At 30.6% G+C, this 18,571-nt stretch overlaps 7 protein-coding genes across 7 annotated transcripts; 4 read left to right on the forward strand and 3 right to left on the reverse strand.

The window, feature by feature from the left end:
• Nucleotides 1-2,886: 2,886 nt before the first annotated feature.
• On the forward strand, nucleotides 2,887-3,915 carry EIN_097350 (UDP-glucose 4-epimerase, putative; the record flags this gene model as incomplete). The annotated part of the gene is made up of 1 exon (XM_004254181.1): nucleotides 2,887-3,915. The coding sequence occupies one exon, from the start codon at nucleotides 2,887-2,889 to the stop codon at nucleotides 3,913-3,915; it is 1,029 nt and encodes a 342-aa protein (XP_004254229.1).
• A 1,175-nt stretch (nucleotides 3,916-5,090) lies between these two features.
• On the reverse strand, nucleotides 5,091-5,654 carry EIN_097360 (hypothetical protein; the record flags this gene model as incomplete). The annotated part of the gene is made up of 1 exon (XM_004254182.1): nucleotides 5,091-5,654. The coding sequence occupies one exon, from the start codon at nucleotides 5,652-5,654 to the stop codon at nucleotides 5,091-5,093; it is 564 nt and encodes a 187-aa protein (XP_004254230.1).
• Nucleotides 5,655-9,672: 4,018 nt separating this feature from the next.
• Nucleotides 9,673-10,809, reverse strand: EIN_097370 (thioredoxin domain containing protein C13F5.05, putative; the record flags this gene model as incomplete). The annotated part of the gene is made up of 1 exon (XM_004254183.1): nucleotides 9,673-10,809. One exon carries the CDS (start codon nucleotides 10,807-10,809, stop codon nucleotides 9,673-9,675), a length of 1,137 nt encoding a protein of 378 aa, XP_004254231.1.
• Nucleotides 10,810-11,281: 472 nt separating this feature from the next.
• EIN_097380 (hypothetical protein) lies at nucleotides 11,282-11,815 on the reverse strand (the record flags this gene model as incomplete). Its single annotated transcript, XM_004254184.1, has 1 exon — nucleotides 11,282-11,815. One exon carries the CDS (start codon nucleotides 11,813-11,815, stop codon nucleotides 11,282-11,284), a length of 534 nt encoding a protein of 177 aa, XP_004254232.1.
• A 2,096-nt stretch (nucleotides 11,816-13,911) lies between these two features.
• On the forward strand, nucleotides 13,912-15,045 carry EIN_097390 (hypothetical protein; the record flags this gene model as incomplete). The annotated part of the gene is made up of 1 exon (XM_004254185.1): nucleotides 13,912-15,045. One exon carries the CDS (start codon nucleotides 13,912-13,914, stop codon nucleotides 15,043-15,045), a length of 1,134 nt encoding a protein of 377 aa, XP_004254233.1.
• Nucleotides 15,046-15,431: 386 nt separating this feature from the next.
• EIN_097400 (hypothetical protein) lies at nucleotides 15,432-16,475 on the forward strand (the record flags this gene model as incomplete). Its single annotated transcript, XM_004254186.1, has 1 exon — nucleotides 15,432-16,475. The coding sequence occupies one exon, from the start codon at nucleotides 15,432-15,434 to the stop codon at nucleotides 16,473-16,475; it is 1,044 nt and encodes a 347-aa protein (XP_004254234.1).
• Nucleotides 16,476-17,316: 841 nt separating this feature from the next.
• Nucleotides 17,317-18,546, forward strand: EIN_097410 (hypothetical protein; the record flags this gene model as incomplete). The annotated part of the gene is made up of 1 exon (XM_004254187.1): nucleotides 17,317-18,546. One exon carries the CDS (start codon nucleotides 17,317-17,319, stop codon nucleotides 18,544-18,546), a length of 1,230 nt encoding a protein of 409 aa, XP_004254235.1.
• Between the last annotated feature and the right edge of the window lie 25 nt (nucleotides 18,547-18,571).

Below are 18,571 nucleotides of genomic sequence, written 5' to 3' on the forward strand. Positions count from 1 at the left end.
TTTTTTGATTCGGGAACCAGACCTAATATTATCCAAAACGCCCATTTACTATAATTATAATTATAAAATTATAAAATATAGTAAATAAATTCTATATTTAGACGGGGTGAGGGTGGGAAAGGTCTGCCCCAATATTTTTAAATATTGGTTTTACCAAAAAAACAAAATTGTTCTACAAAAAACAACAACAAAAAAATGATATAATTCATCTAGTTTCGACATTCTAAGGTTAACTTGTAAATATTCCTTTTTGATTTAAAAAATGAATAAAATCATACAAATTTGAGTGTTTTTATTCATTTTTTAAATCAAAAAGGAATAATTATACTTTTAACTCGCCGACATACCTAATCCCCAACGAACCAATAGTGTTAAAAAGAGCAGTGTTTTTGTTTTTTTGAAAAAAAATATATTATACAGTGTAGTTCAATTTTAGTAAAATGAAAAGGGAATAACGAGTTCAAATCGTGAACTAATAAACAAAAAAATAAAATAAAAATAAAAATTAATGGCAAAAACGTAAAAAATGGCAAAAAGAAATAATGGTAAATTGCAATAACATTTATTACAAAACAAATAAATATATTTTTTATACATAAAACAATAAAAAATTATTGGTTTTGAGTTGAAAATAAAATACAAATTGTAAAAGTAACATGAACACATCGGTGATAATTAATGTAAACATAAAAAACATGTAAATAATTAGTTTTATGTCTTAATACAAAAACTTTTCAAAGAACCCATAATATTAACTGTGTATATTTTCAGACAATACGATGTAGCAAGATTTTTGAAAATAATTTTCCGTCTATAATACATTTTTTATTTCTTGATAATTACCATATTTTGACTAATCTCTTGAAGAGTTTTTATTAAAAGAATTTAAAATATAACAAGCAATCATTAAAAACAATTTTTAGTGTTAAATATATTATTGTTTTTATAACAATTTCCCTCCATTACATATAATCCACATGTTTTTTATATTATTGTCTGACTTCTTGTCTAATATATGGACTGTTTAACCAATTGTTTGTTGTTGACTCTTGACAGGTTGATGCATATAATAGCACATTTTTAATAATATATTGAAAGGGGTGTTTAAAATGAATAAGGTAAACCACAACTATATTTTTGATTTTTCAAACAACAAAAAACCAAACTTCTTTGTTTATAAACACTATTTTATTGATTTCTTAGGTGATAATTGTAATTTTTGTTATGTTTTATATAATCGATAATTTATCTTTATATTGTCAATTATAAGGAAAAATTATTATTATTATTCTTTATATTTGGGTTGCTGAATAATCAATTGCAGAAATATCACTGTCTGTAAAAGCGATGTATGATAAAATCGTTTTATCGTTATTATATTTTACAACTATTTCGACTCTATCATTTTCACCATGACACAGAAGCACGTTACTCGATGTTAATAACAACCACAATTATCAAGTTGCGTCATTCTCTAAACATAACCAATTTGTTTTTTACTTATTACGACTATTATTATTTATTTGTTTTGTCAAACAAAAAATAGCAAATTTCACATTAGTTATGTGTGCTTTTTATCATTGTCTTTAGATTTTATGAATACTTTTTTAATAGTTGGCAGATAATAGTCTATCTCGATAAGATTAACTATATTTTATTATAAACAACCATTTTTGTTTGTTAATATTTGTATTTATTATTATCAAAATTTATATAACTTCGAGTAGGACACAAATTCAATTTAGATATTAAAACTCCTTATTGAAATTAAATCTTGAAATCGAACATATTAAAACTATAAGCTACTACCATAATCAATCTCAATTAAATTTACATATTGACACTTTCACATTCAAATTGATTCAATTAATGGCTGGATTGAATGATTGACATTTTTTAACATTCGCTGCGTTTTGTGGACTTCTTTAATATATTTATAAGTCCAAATTTGTTGTTAGAAGTTAATTGTTTCTAAATGCTACATTTAAGTTTTTTATTGTTGAATTGTGTTGTATTTATTAAATAACAAATCAAATGATTAGTTTGATAACTTTCAAATTCGCTTTCTTTTAAACTTACTAAATCAACATTTTCAATTTTGAAAACAAACATCAAGTGGTCGCAATTGACTGTTTGTGGGGTAACACAACCACAAAAACATAACTGTGTTATGAATCCGAACATCAATTTTATTAACGTCAATTTAAAATTCAACCATTGTTTGGTTCTACAAGTATTTTTAATTATTTTTTGTTGTTTTTAATTAATGTTAATAAAATAATAGAAAATGATTTTTTAATTTATAACAATAAATATTATATTTTACTATAATTTGCTAAAGCCGACTTTTTTCACCAACTCTTTATTATTTTGGTTGTAATTTTTGTATTGTTTTGCGTTTAAATTTTTATTTTAAAAATAAATGCACAAAACGATTTTTGGTATAAAAAATAAATATAATATTATTATGATAATTTTATATCATTTGTTTTTATCTATTTTTCAGGAAAATCACCTAATAATATTTCAAAATTATTTAAACAGTTTTGGGACAAATTTTTAAAAACTGTTAAAAAGAGCAGTATTGGGTTGTTGGCGAGTTAAAATTAAATTTTTATTAGTTTCTTTTGATTTAGTTGTTAATTTATATAATTTATATATGATGGTTTTTTATTTTCAAAATAAATTAAAAACTCGTTTTTTTTACAAAAATAATTTCTTTTTAAATACAAATTATATTAATAAAGTTTTTTTTAATGTAATAAATTGTAACCCAATTTTAAACCATTAATTTATAATTGATAATATATATTTTAAAACCAAAACTTCCCAAAAGTGTATCAATTATTTTTTTCTTTTGGGAACTATGAAAAGTTTGAATAAGAAATGACACACCAAACAGCATTAGTGACAGGAGGGACTGGTTTCATCGGTTCCCACACAGTTGTTGAGTTACTTGAACAGAACTATGACATTGTCATCATCGACAATTTAAGTAATTCTTCTGAGAAAGTCATTGACCACATTCTTCAAATCACAAAAGTTGACAGAAGTAGAATAACTTTCTACAACTACGACCTTCTCGACATTTCTCTGATTGATGAAGTGCTCGACAAACACAACATCGACTTCGTCATCCATTTCGCAGCTTTAAAAGCTGTATGTGAATCTGTAGCACATCCAGTAGCCTATTATCGAAACAATTTAAATGGTCTCATGAATTTGCTTGACTCGATGGAGAGACACAAAATATTCAAAATCATTTTCTCATCTTCTTCGACCGTCTATGGTAATCCACTTCAAATACCCGTCAACGAAGACACTCCCCTTCAGAAACCAACAAATCCATATGGTCACACCAAAGCTATGACCGAGCAAATATTGACTGACTTTTCAAAGGTGCATCCCGATGCTTCAGTAGTTCTTTTAAGATATTTCAACCCCATTGGCGCACACAAGAGTGGGTTAATTGGAGAGAACCCTCGGGGTATACCAATCAATTTGGTGCCAATCATCACCAAATATCTTGTTGGGAAAATTTCATCTTTAAAAGTGTACGGTGGCGATTACAACACACGAGACGGAACATGTATCAGAGACTATCTGCATGTTGTTGATGTCGCTAAAGGGCATGTTGCCGCTCTTAAAATCCTCAACAACAAAACAGGGACAAATGCGTATAACTTGTCTCGTGGAGAAGGGTTCACTGTTCTTGAAGTCATTCACGCTATGGAGAAGGCATCCGGAAGAAAGATAGAATACCAAGTTGTTGAGAAACGCCCTGGAGATGTTCCTGCAATATACGCGGAGTGCAAAAAGGCCGAAAAAGAGTTTGGATGGAAGGCTGAGATGGGGCTTGATGAGATGTGCGAAGACGCATGGAATTGGCAACAAAAGTTCCCTGATGGTATCTAAGTCCGTGGTCGTTTTCTGTTGGTTTGCCCCATTGAAACTACAATAAATTAAATGATAAAAGTAATTATAACTTTGGAATTTGTCAAGTAAAGAGTCCGTTCTTAAAATAGAATAGACACTGTTTTCTTGGAATTAGAGAAATTTGGGAAATAGAGAAACTTGGAAAGAAAGATGACGACCTTTTTGTGTGGTCGAAGCGGTTTTATATTCTGTCAAATGATTGGACATCCATTTGAATCAGAATGTAGTCAAGATTGGGAAATTCTTGGAATGGTGTTCAGAAGACCAGCTATGATGGTTATTTGTTTTTTCTCAACAATTCTTAGTTTTGACTTAGCGTGGTCGGTTCATTCGAGATTCTGTAAGTTGATAGGTGGAAGGTTTGATTTGGTTGTGATGTACCTCTTGCTTGGATTGTGGTATTGTTCGGTATTTTTAGATCGGGTACTTTTTATTGACCCAAGCAAAGCAAGTACTTCCTTTGCTGTTTTACTAGAGATGCTCCTTTTGGACGCTTTTGTATTTTCAATGTTGAATGTGTCTTCTATTGAAATACATCACATGTATTTTCTTAAGGTACCGAATTGGGTGAGGTGGATTGTATTTTCAATCTTACCTTTCGTTTCATTTATTCTTGAAATGATCACGTTTTTAACATCGGGTATTGTGTTTGAAATCTTTTATTTAATGCTTACCTTTGTTCCAATCTTGATCTCTCTTGGCTTTTTGCTCTTTAACATATTTATATCAAAGAAGAAAATTGTATTAACCATAATCGTCACGGGATCACTCTTTATATTTATGAGTGGATTGGTTATGTATTCTGCCTATGATCAAAGAATGTGTGATGTCCTCTCACCATACTTTGCATCAGAAGAAATCTTTTTTATCACGACAATGTGTGCCTTGTTTCTGTTTTTCCGATTATATGAAAAAATGGCATATTCAGTCCTTGAGGGAAAGAAGATTGGCGAAGTGAAATTTGAAGGGAAGTTACTAGATGTTCATCTAAGGCAGATGTGAGAGTATTCCATTGATTTGTTATTAATTTAATTGGTTGTATTTTCAAACCACTTTTATGTTCCATTTAAAATGAATTGCACATTTAAAGAAAACAAAGTTTTCGAACCATATTACTGACAACAGAAGTCAACAAAATAACAAATAAATTAAGTTCAAAAGAATTTGAAACAACTGTTGAGAAACGTCGAATTATCCCCTACGACAAAGGAGTTGATGTGTTTGCTTATTTTACTCCCCAATTCTCTCAAGGGTTGACCCTCACACATAACAGAAGAGTCGAAGATATTTACAATTTTCACATATCCAACCAAGCCGTCTCTTTCATCTTTTCCACCAACAATTACAATACCAAACATAAACAAGAAATCTTCCAGTAAGTGGTAAGCTTCTCTTCTTTTAATAGCTTGAAGTCGTTTTTTAATTGTTTCCCTTTTCACGTTTTGTTTGAGCATAATATGTTCAATAATTTCACACCTCTTTTTGACAACCTTTTGGAAATCAATAATTTCGTCGCCAATTCTAATTGTCTTGACTTTTTGGAACTGAGTCGTGATACGTGCTTGTTTACTTGGCTTTCTGACTGAGAGTTCAGTAAATTGGCATAAGTATAATATGATAATGTTTTGGACTTCTGCTTGATAAGAAACTGCATCAAGTGTCTTTTCCTGGGAAGATCGTTTGAGAATTGTATAGTTGTCCCTTTGCGTGTTGAACATATTTATGATAAACAAGATGAATGTCATGTATAAATATGATATAAAATGTTTTCGGTTTCTCATTAAGGTGGTTTTCAAAATGTTTAAAAATTATTTGATTGGGCGAATATTCGTATTAAGTGAAAAAAATTTAAATGAACAGCTGGAACTATTTGAAAATAAACTGTTTACTAGGAATTCTTTAGTAGCCGTTTTATTCTAAATAATAGACTTTTACTACCCTCGACGCACAAATTACTTTTTTTTACCACTTCATTTCTTTGTTTTAATAATCCAGTCTTTTTATAACATAATGAGTGGACTCTATAACAACAACTTAGTATTTGCGAACTTTCCGTTTGTGTTTTCAAAGACTTAATTAGAAGATTAATTAATTTCCCTTTGAGATCTGCACAATAAATCAATTTAAAAAGTACTCTTCTTATTTTTTTCTAATTCCACTTCACCTGGAAATTAAAGAATTAAATAGTATGACCTAACAATTCTTATTATTTGAACAAGAAGGTGTTTTTTGGTGGTTCAAAAAACAACTAAAAAATGGTCAAAACAACTTTACTGGCAAAACTGGTTGAATAAATAATTTATGAAAATATTACAAAAACAATAATATTACTATTAAACAATTATATAGTTACTATAAAATATATAGAATTAGCAACTGTATTTAATAAATATATTGTTAAGAAAATTTTAAAATTGATTCCTTTTTAATTAGTCTTTTTTGACCAATATTTTTGATGAATAATTGAAGTCTAATTTTAAATATTTATTAGTTTAATGTAGTTGATGAGAGTCAACAAAAGTATGATCCACAAAACTGATTTGGATATTCCTTTTTGATTTAAAAAATGAATAAAAACACTCAAATTTGTATGATTTTATTCATTTTTTAAATCAAAAAGGAATATTTAAAACATATTGATTTAATGAATTTTTTAAAATAGAGTCTTTTTTTAAATAAACAACTTTTTAAAACTATTATTTTAGTTTTAATCTCAATTAATTTTGAATTATTATTATATTGATTTGAATATCAGCTATTTTTGATGTTTATTATAAAGATAGGCTGTTTTGTTGTTTTAAAATAAAATGTTTGTTAAAGTTGTGTTGTATTGAATTGGTTCTTGTCGACTCCCAAATAAATAATCACTACATTATAACAATTAAATTATCATTATAGTACTCGCCTCTCCAACAACAGATAGTTTAAAAAAGTCTTTTTTAGTCTACATTTATGAACGATCATTTGTTAATATTATGACGTCTGAATTTGATTTAAAAAAAATAAAATACAAAACTATTTGTTATTAACAACTATCAAACATTTGAAAAATATAATTGTGTCATATTTTCTTTGGCTCAGGAGAGATCTCTAATGTAAACAAGTTTATTTTTTATAATTTTTCATTTAAAAGTATATAGTTCCAAACCCAACCTCTTTCATACGTTACATTGTATTACCAAAACCAATTGCGTTTTAAACCATACTCTACTTGTTAATTCAAAAACTTTATTAATTTTGTTGAAATTCAAAAATTTTGACTTGAAAAGGTATAAAAAGGTTCTTTATTAGTATTTTGTTTTTAAATATTAAACCACAATTACAGTCATGCGAAAAAGCTGTCGCGTTTGGAAAAACCTGTCTTGAAAAAATATTTTATAGTAAATTTATAATTACTTACTATACAGTATAGCTTCTATTCGATTTATTTGCAGGGTCATTTCACAAAAATCGAATAAAAATATTCGGCATTTCCAAATAACATTTTCTATTTCAGATCATTTGTTTATAGTACTAGAATAGTTCATTACCACCCGAGACAGGTTTTTCCAAACGCGACAGCTTTTTCGCATGACTGTAATTTTTTTTATAAATTGATTAATTAAATAATAATCATAAAAAATAACACGAATACAACGATTCAAATGGTAAGAACAATTTACTAATTTTGATATTTCATTGTCTTTTGTTCATAGACGTGTTTTTCCTCAATCAGTTGAGTTAATTAATATGATTCCCAAAATAAATAAATAAACCAATTTGTCGTCAAACAAGTTGATTATTTTTTTAAAATGTTTAACAATTCTATATCGTAATATTCATAATTCCAAATAAACAAATTTTATTATTCAAACTGTTTAATTAGTATTGTTTGTTACCATTTAGTAAAAATTTATTCTAATTACCCCAGTTTTGGTGTATAATAGCCCCAACTAAACAACATGGTAACATACATCAATAAAAATTAAGTTGACAAATTACCATTTTTGATACTGATTGGATATTCATAATTTTTTTATAAAAATGTTAATTTCATTACTACCGCCACGTTTTAAGCACAATGATCAAAACTTATTTAAAATGATCAAAATAACGTTTATCTTAAAATGAACGAACTCGTTTTATAATGAATATGATTATTATAAAATCTGTTATAAAACGTTGTTTTTTGAAAATATTTTAGTAATGATTATATAATAATAAACTTAAAGAATTATACGACAAACTCAAAAATCATTGCATCACTGACATTCGATATATTAAACAGAATATCGAATTGATATTTCTAAACTGTATTACAATATCCAAACAAAAGTGTGTAAACCACAAAACACACTTGGGTATTTATGTGTCACTATGTGACGGGTCAAAAATTTAAATTAACTTCACAATTACCAATTCTTTATATTAAAGTCCTGTGCAAAAAAAATAATTATAAAATAGTAATTTAATAAGAAACAATTAGAAACTCAATTATGTTGGAATGAGAAACAACAAAACTCGAAGTCAAGACGGAAAGTGGATATAAAACAGACTAAATTAATAACAAAAACAATGTCTCACTGCGAGTTGTGCGAGTCAATCGGTACAATTCTCTCAGTGGAGTTATGTCTCAGGTCGGGTGCCTCTTTACCCAAAAAGTCCTTTTTGTGCGACTCGATGAACTTTGGATCGGCCATGATGGGGTTCTCATCCCGCGGCACCGTCACCCTCTTGCGGACCACGCGCTCGAAATGGATTGTTGGACACAACCCGTTGAATCGAAAGTAGGGTAGTGCCATTGGGCGTGCTACATCGGACATTGTTTTTTACAGATGAAACTTCTTAATTTCTTTTCGGTCTTTCATTCGGTCGTTTGAAAAAAGTGAGAAACTATTACGTGGTATTATATTTTAATTTAATTATAGTTCAGCTGCTGTTTGGGAGACACTTCCTATCATCGAAAAAACTTTAGATGAAACCCTTCCAAAAAATAATTATATTAGTATCATTTTATGTAAAAATTCGGGAAATTTTAATTTTTGTCACATTACTAAATGGATTTAAAAATTTTCTAAAACGAGCGAAGTATTTAGAAGATAATCGGATGGTGGAAACAAAAGGCTATAAGAGGTATTGAAAAATAATGAACAAGAGTTTTGTGCCGATAAAAAAACGAGAATCAAAAACAAACCTTCTATTAATAGTTTTTTGTCTAATATAAAATATTAATAATATAATTTGTTGCATTTTTGGTTAATTATAAAAGCAAATGATAAAACTAAGTAAAAACGTTGCATTTGTTTTTCTTTAATTTCTTTAAAAATAATTTCATATTGATTCTAAAGTCAGTCTAAAAAAGTTGTTCACTCTCACGTTGTCTGGGCATTTTTGGACCATTAAAACCGTAATATTTCGGGAAACAATTCAAAACACTCCCAAACCATTGTTTCATAATTTTTCCGGGATTTGATCATTATTTTCTAATTCCCATTTTTTTGAACTTATTTTGTGTAAATTTTTGTCAAATGGACAACGTTTTTAGACAGACTTTATAATTATTTATCAATTAACTATATAGTTAATAAAAATAGTTAATTTTATAAATTATAATTATCCAAAAATATATTAAACTAAATAACCAAATTATACCTTTTGATAATTATATTCTATAAAAAATTATTACTAATACTTATAGTATAAACATATGATTGAAAAAATCTATTAATATAGTTAAACCGAACTAAAAAAATAAAATTAGAGCTCCTCTTTGATGACTGGTTTCACATAAGGTTCCTTGACTCTATCCATGAAAGCTGGGAATTCTTTCAACATTTCAATTCTTCCAGATTTCCCAAGTAAAGCCTCCTTTCCAAATTTCGTGACGTCTTCGACATCGAATCCACCGACGAATCGAACGATTCTACTTCTCTGAGGGACGTAGATAATAGCAGTTGGAGTATCGAAGAAGACGTTCAACTTCTTGCACACTTCGCTTTGTTCCGCGCAGTGGAATGAAGTGACGTGCATCTTGTCTTTCAAATTCTCTGCAACTGTATCAGCCATTTCGCTATCGACCTCGTCGCCAAAGATGAGTAACATGCATGCCTTTCCTCCACAGTGTTTATTAAACATTTCATTGTCTTCCACGTGCAAATTAATGAATGGCACTTCAGGGGCCTTTTCCTCTTTATTTGGCGCTTCCTCTTCTGTTGGTGCCTCAAACTTCTGATCAGTGTATTGTGACAAGAACGCCATGATTGCGTTCATTTCGAGCTTTCCTTCATACTTCTTAATTTCGCCTTTGACCTCTACAAAGAGGGATGGGTACTCCGTCACTCCAAATCTCTTAACGGCCTCTTCGTTCTCTTTTTGTGCGTCGTAAAAGTTCAAGACTCCCGCAAAGTGCATTGCGAGGGATTTCAACATCAACGTTCTCTTTGGTTTGTCCGAGAACAAAATGACGTTGTTCTCCGTCTCAAACTTCTCGGGGAGTTTATTGACCCAATCGGGTATCATATCATACATAGTCCCTATAATAGCTTTAGCCTCTCTTGGCCCATTATAATCCTTTGGTGTTCGTTTGCTATGTGTTTTCTGTGCAGAAAACAATTTGACGGTGGGGAACCCTTGGACCCCAAATTGCCCACATATCTCTTTCTCTACTTCACAGTCTACAGCTGCAAATATGGCCTTCCCATTCACTTCTTTGGCTGCAGCGGCAAATTCGGGCGCTAGGTGTTTGCAGTGACCACACCATGGGGCGTATAACATTAAAATAGTTGCTGAAGTCGAAGACTCCAATGCGGGGAGATCCTTTTTCGTTGGCATGAAGATTGGCGCGTCTCCAAAGAAATGGGCTGTTGAAAGTGTTGCAAGTAAAAGAAGTAACATCTCTGCTTTTTCAAGTTTTTTGAGGTTTATAAATCTACTGCAAAATTTTTAGTTGCATGACGTGGAACAACGGATTGTTTCAATTTGATCATTTATTAAACAATTTAGGGTCTTTTAACGCAAAATATCGGGACAGAATTTATGTTCCGTTGTATGTCTGTTTATTTATAATATAAACTATAGTTTTAATTATAGTATAAAGTATAGCATTTAATATAGTAAACTTTAACATATTTATAAAGTTATAATAATTAATAATAATTTAATGATTGGAGTGTATTTTTGAATACAAGAAATCAACTATATTTAAATTAAAAAAATAGTTTAATTTATAGTTTTTTTTTCAACGATAAAATAGTTTAAAAAATTATAAATAATTTATTAGAAAGTTTGATGAAACCGATGAAACTAAAAATTACTACAAATTAACTACAAACATATTTAATGATATTTAGCAGAGACAACAAAGTCATTAGTGAGAGAGGGCATATATGTCCATATTAATATCGGAGAGGATATCCATATGTGATTTCGCCTTTTGTTCATCGAAATATTTGTCCATGACATCGTAGATAGCGGGCGAGATGTATTTAAGTGAAAGCACATCTTTGCCAAAGGAGTCAGAAAGACCCTTTTGATCCTTTTTATACCCACTCTTAATGTTATTGATTTTGTCTCTGATCTGTGTCGATGTTTTAGTGATACCCAAGTCAAGGGCTACACTAGCGGCTATAGTCTTATAAGTCTCATGGAGTGACATGACTGACGGTTCGGTGTATCTCCAGTAAAAGTATTTCAGAAGGACGTACTTTGTTGCTTTTTCCGTCCAAGTTCTGGACGAGTTGTCGTCGGTATTTGAAGAGCCGAAGTCACTTTGGATGGCTTGTGACTTAACGAAGGTGTTTGTAATAGGTGAGGAGATGACGGTGTAATTATCGGGGTTTTTGATTTTGGTGAAAGCACTCATTGACTTCGAGTAAGGGAATGCATAGGTGCACTGCGCCATGTATGTTGAGTATAACTTAGTATTGTGAGTTTCTTCTAAAGGCTAAGACTCACTTCTCTTTCGTTCTTTCTTTGGTTTTGTCATTCGTTTTCGTTCCATTTATTTTCGTTCATTAAAAAAAAATTGTTCGGTTACACAGAAGATTCCTCGTGTTGCTCGAACGTTCGCCCAGCTTCCTTCGCAATTTGTCTTTCGAATTTTTTTCATTGGAATTTTCTCGGAGTGGTCCTTCCCACTGATGTGCTGTAAAATTCGGGAAATGGTGGCATCATAGTTTTGAAGTCTAACGAAGTTTTGCGAATCACTTTGGCATTTGTCGTTTATGTACCATTCATTCTAGTTATTTAATAGTTATTGTGTGGTTAAAACTGTATCGTTTTAGTAGAGATTTAAATTTAGAAAATCAATTTCGTTGAGTTTTGTATATTGAACGGCAAATTAATCATCGTATTTTTCAACAAGTTCTTAGTAGTATTTTATAATAGATATTATAATTAAACTTTGATCTTTTGGTGACCTTCATAATTTTTTGACTAACTTTCAGCTTCAATACGAGATTGATTTATTTGGTCACAAGAAAGCATATACAAAAAAGTGGTGGGAACTATTTGTATAATATATAATAAAACCTTCAAAATGGTTCAATTGTGTTGAATTTGCACTTTTTGTTTATTTATGTTTTTAGATGAGAAATACAGTTTTTTATTGTGCAATCTTTTTTTTTCTCTTTTTTTTGGGGGTTTTAAACGAAAAAATGATTTTTAATCCCTTGGCAGAAAACTCATTTTATTACACAATAGAAAATGTTTCCAAATTATCCTCTTATTTTTTGTCATTATTTTTAATTATTCATCTGATCTCGTTCATTTTAACCGAACAAACAAATGTAGTAACCACAAATATAAAAAAATATCATATCTAAATTAAATATATCTAAATTCATAACGATAATTATAACTATTTAGTTTATTTACTATATTTTATTACTACAACATAGTTTTCTGTTTCTTGTTTTTTTATTTTTGATATTTTTTTACTTTGTTTTTTTGTTATTATTTTAATTATCAATAGTTCATTAAATAAATAGTTTATTAAAATTTTAATTATAAATAAGAAAATAAAAATACATTTTGATTTATATTGAATATTATTAAATTGGTTAAATATTTCAATGTTTTTTTAAGACAATACAAAAGTTCAAAATTATGAAAAAATATCAAATACAGATCCCAGAAAAACATACCGGCATAGAATAATTTATAGTATATTATAGTTTTTTTGTTTTTTGTCTTTTTTTTCAAAATTTTTATTGAAAAAACTATTAAATAGTTTTCAGAAACCATTTTTATAGTTTGCCGGTCGGTTTTTCTGGGGTCTGTAATAAATTAATTATTTTTTGATAATTTAAAATTAAAAAGGGCAAATATTGATAAGTGGTAATAATAATGTTATTTGACTTTTGTGAAAGAAATTTTAGTTATATTTATTATGTTTTTAAGTAATTAAATTTTATTTTGACATTAGTGGTATTAAACTGCAAAAATAAAATTATTTATTGAACTCCAATAAAGGCAAAATTATCATTTGATTCATTGATTTCAATTATATTAAATAAGAATTTATATTTAAATTATATTTTTAAAATAGTATTACCATATTGCATTTTTGACGTTTTCAATAAAAGATAAAAATAAGACTTATTGTTATTCTTTGAACAATCTAACCATATATAACTATTTAATCAACTATATTCAACCTTTCTAAAAACAGTCTTTTCCAAAAAGGTGGTTAAAAGAAAGAACGACATCATCAAATCTGTCGAGTTTCCCGCTTTAATCCACATTTTTTTCAGTCATAATTAATCACTTTTCTTTGATGAATACTTTTACTTATTAAAAAGCCTTTACAACCCAAAGAATAAGGGTTAAGCCGAGAGACAAAACACTTTCAAAGAGTGAAGAGCAGAAAATTTCTCAAAAAAAAACAAAATTAAGAACAAAATCCTCCATGCTTCTCTTTTCTAATAAATTCGACCGTTTCCTTTCAATTCTTGTTTTTACTCCGCAAATAAAAACACGGCCAACTTTAAAAGTGTCATGTTAGCTTTGCTAGTGCTAAGTCTGTTGAGTGTGTCTGATGCCGCAAAAGGCTTAGACATCCACGTCTTTAATGTTGGTCAAGCCGACTCCCAGTTAATAGTATTTCCCTCTGGTTACTCCATCTTAGTAGATGCTGGTGAAGTGAAAACAGGGTCGATGAATTGTAAAATTATTGCAGAACGAATCAAAGCCATACTTGGTAAGAGTTATGTTGATGTAGCTGTGTTAACACATCTTCATATGGATCATCTTGGTGTTCCATTTAAAAATGGGTTTTGGTATTTAATGGAGACTGCTGGGATCTCCTTTGGTAAATTTGTTGATAGAGATTCCGGTGCCATGAAAGCTGGGAAGACTGAATGTTCTGTTGAAGATGATATTGATTGGCACAATGCTGGAACAGTATCTGGTCCTGCTATTAAATGGATATGTTATTCGACAAACACGTTATTACAGACTAAAGTCCAACCAATTCGAAAGATAGCAGTCCCGTGTTATAAGATGATTACACCTCCTGATGAAGGAGCTGATGTCGAGATAGTCGTTTCTGATGCCAGAGGTGTTAAATATGAAGGAAACCCATTGACTGGGGATCATAGAAATGAGACGTATGCCCCATCGGAGAACGACTATTCAATCTCTTTAAGAATTCAATATGGAAATTTCGTCTATTCAACCTCCGGCGATTTGGACGGCGAGAATTCGAAATCGGAGTTTAAGTATATGTACCATAACATCGAATCAGTCTATAAGGACGTCGTCGGAGAAGTCGACGCGTATCACGCTAACCACCACGGGTCGTCCCATTCAAATAACGCCGAATGGCTTTTGGCTTTGAAACCAACTGTCTCCGTCATCTCATGCGGTGCTGGTAACTTGTATAAACACCCAACAGAAGTTGCAGTCACTAACATGAACACTTACTCGAAGAAGATCTATTTGACACAAAACTGTAACCCAACAGTCACTGATAAATTCTCGAAGGCAATCATCGTCAACGACGAAATCTTAATCCACTACCCAACTGGGGGTGTATCGTTCTCTATCTCTAATCAGGGTGGTAACTTCACTACTTACTTCGATGTCAAGAAGAACAAACCCACCAGAAAACAGTGTGGAATTCAAAACTAATTTATTCGTCAAGTTTCAATTCTAACACAAAAGACTACACAACTGTTGTGTAGTTCTAAATAAACTAGACTTAATAGTATTACATTTTTTAATGGATCAAAATAAGCAATTAAATAGGGAAATAATTACAGTATTAAGCCATTTTATATCGGAATGAATTTTATTAGTTTTAATAATTTTTGTATTGAATAACTTAAAAGACTAAAAAATATTGGCAAAGAAGAAAACAGAAAAAATATAATTAACAAATATTAATATATTTAATTAATATTATAAAATTTGTCAAATTTGTTAATAGTATCATTAATAGTTTAATAAATGGTTTAATATTTATCAAATTCAAATATGTGACACATAAAAAATTTCACAACCAATAAATCGCGTTGATGAGCGACACCCCACAAAACGCAACAATTTTGAACAAACAATTTTATCCGCGAATGCTTCCAAAGATCTACAACGACGCAGTACAACAACTTTCTGAGATAGACAATACTCTTGTCGATGAGAGTACACTACAATCACTCGACACAACTCAACTCAAAATACCAACAAGTGAAGAACTGGTCAATGCAGCGTGCAACATGGTTAAAGAGTTTGACTTGGACAAGATTGCAGAGATGCCAATAGACACCCTCTTCCCACAGAAGTTGGCGACACAACTCAATGAAGAACCGACTGAGATAGGAAAGACACTTGACATAATCAAAAGCGGTGATGTTGTAGCCAGGAAGGATGTGGCATATCTTGTCACAAGGACACCAGCACCTTTTCACTTTAGCAAGTCACCAACTACTTCTTACGACTCGACAAATCCAAACAAAGTAATTTGTGAAGCAAAAGAGGGGGTGTTGTCCGTGAAAATATTTGATTCGACGCGGCGCGTGGTTGAGGCATTGAGTGAGGTACTAACAACAAATCGGATAAGTGAGCTTCGGGAGTGTTTTGAGTGTCAGAATGATGTTGAGAAACGTGGGCCCTGGCTGTTTTATATCAACAATGTGATATTCACAAAAAAGTGTTGGGAAGATGAGGTCCAAACAAATGTTGTCGAGTGGCTCAACTTCAGAACATTTGACACGGACGCTGTGACAGCACGACCGACTCTATGTGTTGACGACAAGCAGCTTGGTGACATTAATATTACAATCGACAGGCCGTGTCTCTTTGGCCATCTCTATAACTGTGAACATAACTTTGTCTTTGCTGACGCACGCATCCCAACACAAGCAGACACAACTTCAAAGTACCCCGCAATCGTTTACAGAAAGCTGCGCGCAACGCGAAGGTGTTCAATCTGTGAAACAAACAAACCAATCTACCAAGTCGTTGGCGATGAACTCACACCAACAGATCCGGCTTTCCTCTGTAATGAATGCTTTTCTCTTCTCCACCCCAACTACGATAACGTCAACACATTCAAGTTGTAGGTCATTTTTTGTAATACGTATTGTTATTGTATTTTCAATATTTTCTTGGTGTTTTAAAGAAATTATTTTACTCAAAGATACAAAAATTGTTAAAACATTTTATTCAAAAAATCAAAGAAACTCTTTTATCTGTTTATTATTCGTACCAAAAACGTGAAAATATTTACAAAAATAACAAATTTAAAAACATTAAAAATGATGATTCGAATCTTAACCATTCTTGCTTCGTGATGTTTCGATTGTGGTATTCTTTCAATTCACTAAAATAAGAATCAATTATAATAAAATAAACTATAATTATAGTTCGATTAAATAATTTCTCAATTTTTCTATTTATTATTTAAAAAAAAGTCACAAATAGTTGACAAAACTGAAAATAACGACTAGTAACTAATAATAAAACTTTACTAAAAAATGAAAAGTAATAAAAAACAAAAAAATTTAAAAAAAAATATTTAAAAAAGGTTTTCGGCAATTCACAATTTTTTTTTTCAGAGTCTGAACCAAAATGGTTTTGGCTGATTATTATTTTCATTTTTATTGTGTTTGCCTGAAAATTTATTTGAAAAAAAAATACGATTCCGTATGAGCATTTTTGAGCAACAATTCAAAATAACAGCATTATTCAATGAAGACTTGTCTTGTTACTTTTAATTGATACAGTGATATTAGTATGTTTAATATGTTATAATCAACAAACTTATTTGCCAACACATTGGAAGTTGTTTCAAAATATAAGAATATTGTAGAACCTTAAGCAATATGCTTTTATAAATAAAAAAAGAAGTTGTCAAATATGGTTGGAAATTTAAAACACAAAAGCTAAACTGTTTCTGTTAATATGGTGGACCATTATAATAACGAAGCACTCCGACTTCGAAAGAGAATGTCTAGGAGTGAAGAGACGATGTTAACCAACTCCTTGGTGTATTTTATTGTGAATTGTGGTTTTGATATTACAATTAGAAAGACAAAACAAGCGAAACACACAATTAAAATGATTCTTATTAATGAAATGAAACATCATGAAACTGGCAAAACAATCACTCAAAACGACTTAAAACTGTTTTCGACAACATTATTAGACAATATGTCCTACAGCCATGCCAAAGAAGAGTGTATGACATTGAAACAACTGAAACGATCCAAAGAAGCCGAACTGAACAACGCCCTTCTTTATATGTTACATAAAGTGGGTTTTGAGTTTGAAGAGAAAAAGTCCAAGAACTCGATACTAACTGAAAAGTATATTCGTTTTCAAAAACTTTATTTCAACGACTTATATACATTTTCAAAAGAAACTTTATGCTCTATAGGACAACACTTTGAAGAGCTGGTCATGTCTAAAATGAGGAGATCACGTCTTACTGTCACTAAAGAATTCATCAAACAGCTTAACAAGGATCTTCTCCCAACCGTTTCTTTCGACTTTTTGTCTTTTGAACTTGAAAAATTGGCCAATCAAAGCGACTTGAAAACATTTCCACAATTCGACGAAATGGGAAATATTGGAATATTTAACAAGACAGAACAAGAAAAACCCCATGACGCAAAAATCAAAATTCGTACTCTGTTTAGAAACTCTCAAAGGGAAAAAGATAAACAGATGAGCGAGACCCCAGATAACACACGAATTCGAGAAACCCCAAAAATGCTCTCGCCAGCACTTAGTGACCTTTCTGTTGGATTACGAAGACCCGCATCTAAACTCTCAATGGAGTCTTGTTGTGGGAGGAGTATATCTCGTGAGTTCTCAGACGAAGTATGTGATTCACCACACACCCCCACGCAGTGGTGTCAACCGTACAAACCCCAAAGGAGAAAACTTGCTCTTGTTGACCCGTTGGACTTCTTTTTAAACTTCCCGTCAACGCAGTTCTCACAACTCTCACCTGCCGAACAGTTGGACTTCTGCACGGGGCAGCTTGAGCAACTCCCCTACGAAGAACATAAAAACGCTAATCAAATGGAACTTGATGAAAGTACCTTCGACCAATCCGGGATAATGGGGAAGGTTTTTGCCAAACTATCAAATGTATTAATTTTGTTTTTATTTGTAAGTATAGTTTAGTTCTTGTTTCGTATGATTTCATATA

The sequence above is a fragment of the Entamoeba invadens genome, assembly GCF_000330505.1.
Source record: "Entamoeba invadens IP1 unplaced genomic scaffold scaff_1105074725199, whole genome shotgun sequence".
In the NCBI taxonomy this organism is placed as follows: Eukaryota; Evosea; order Mastigamoebida; family Endamoebidae; genus Entamoeba; species Entamoeba invadens.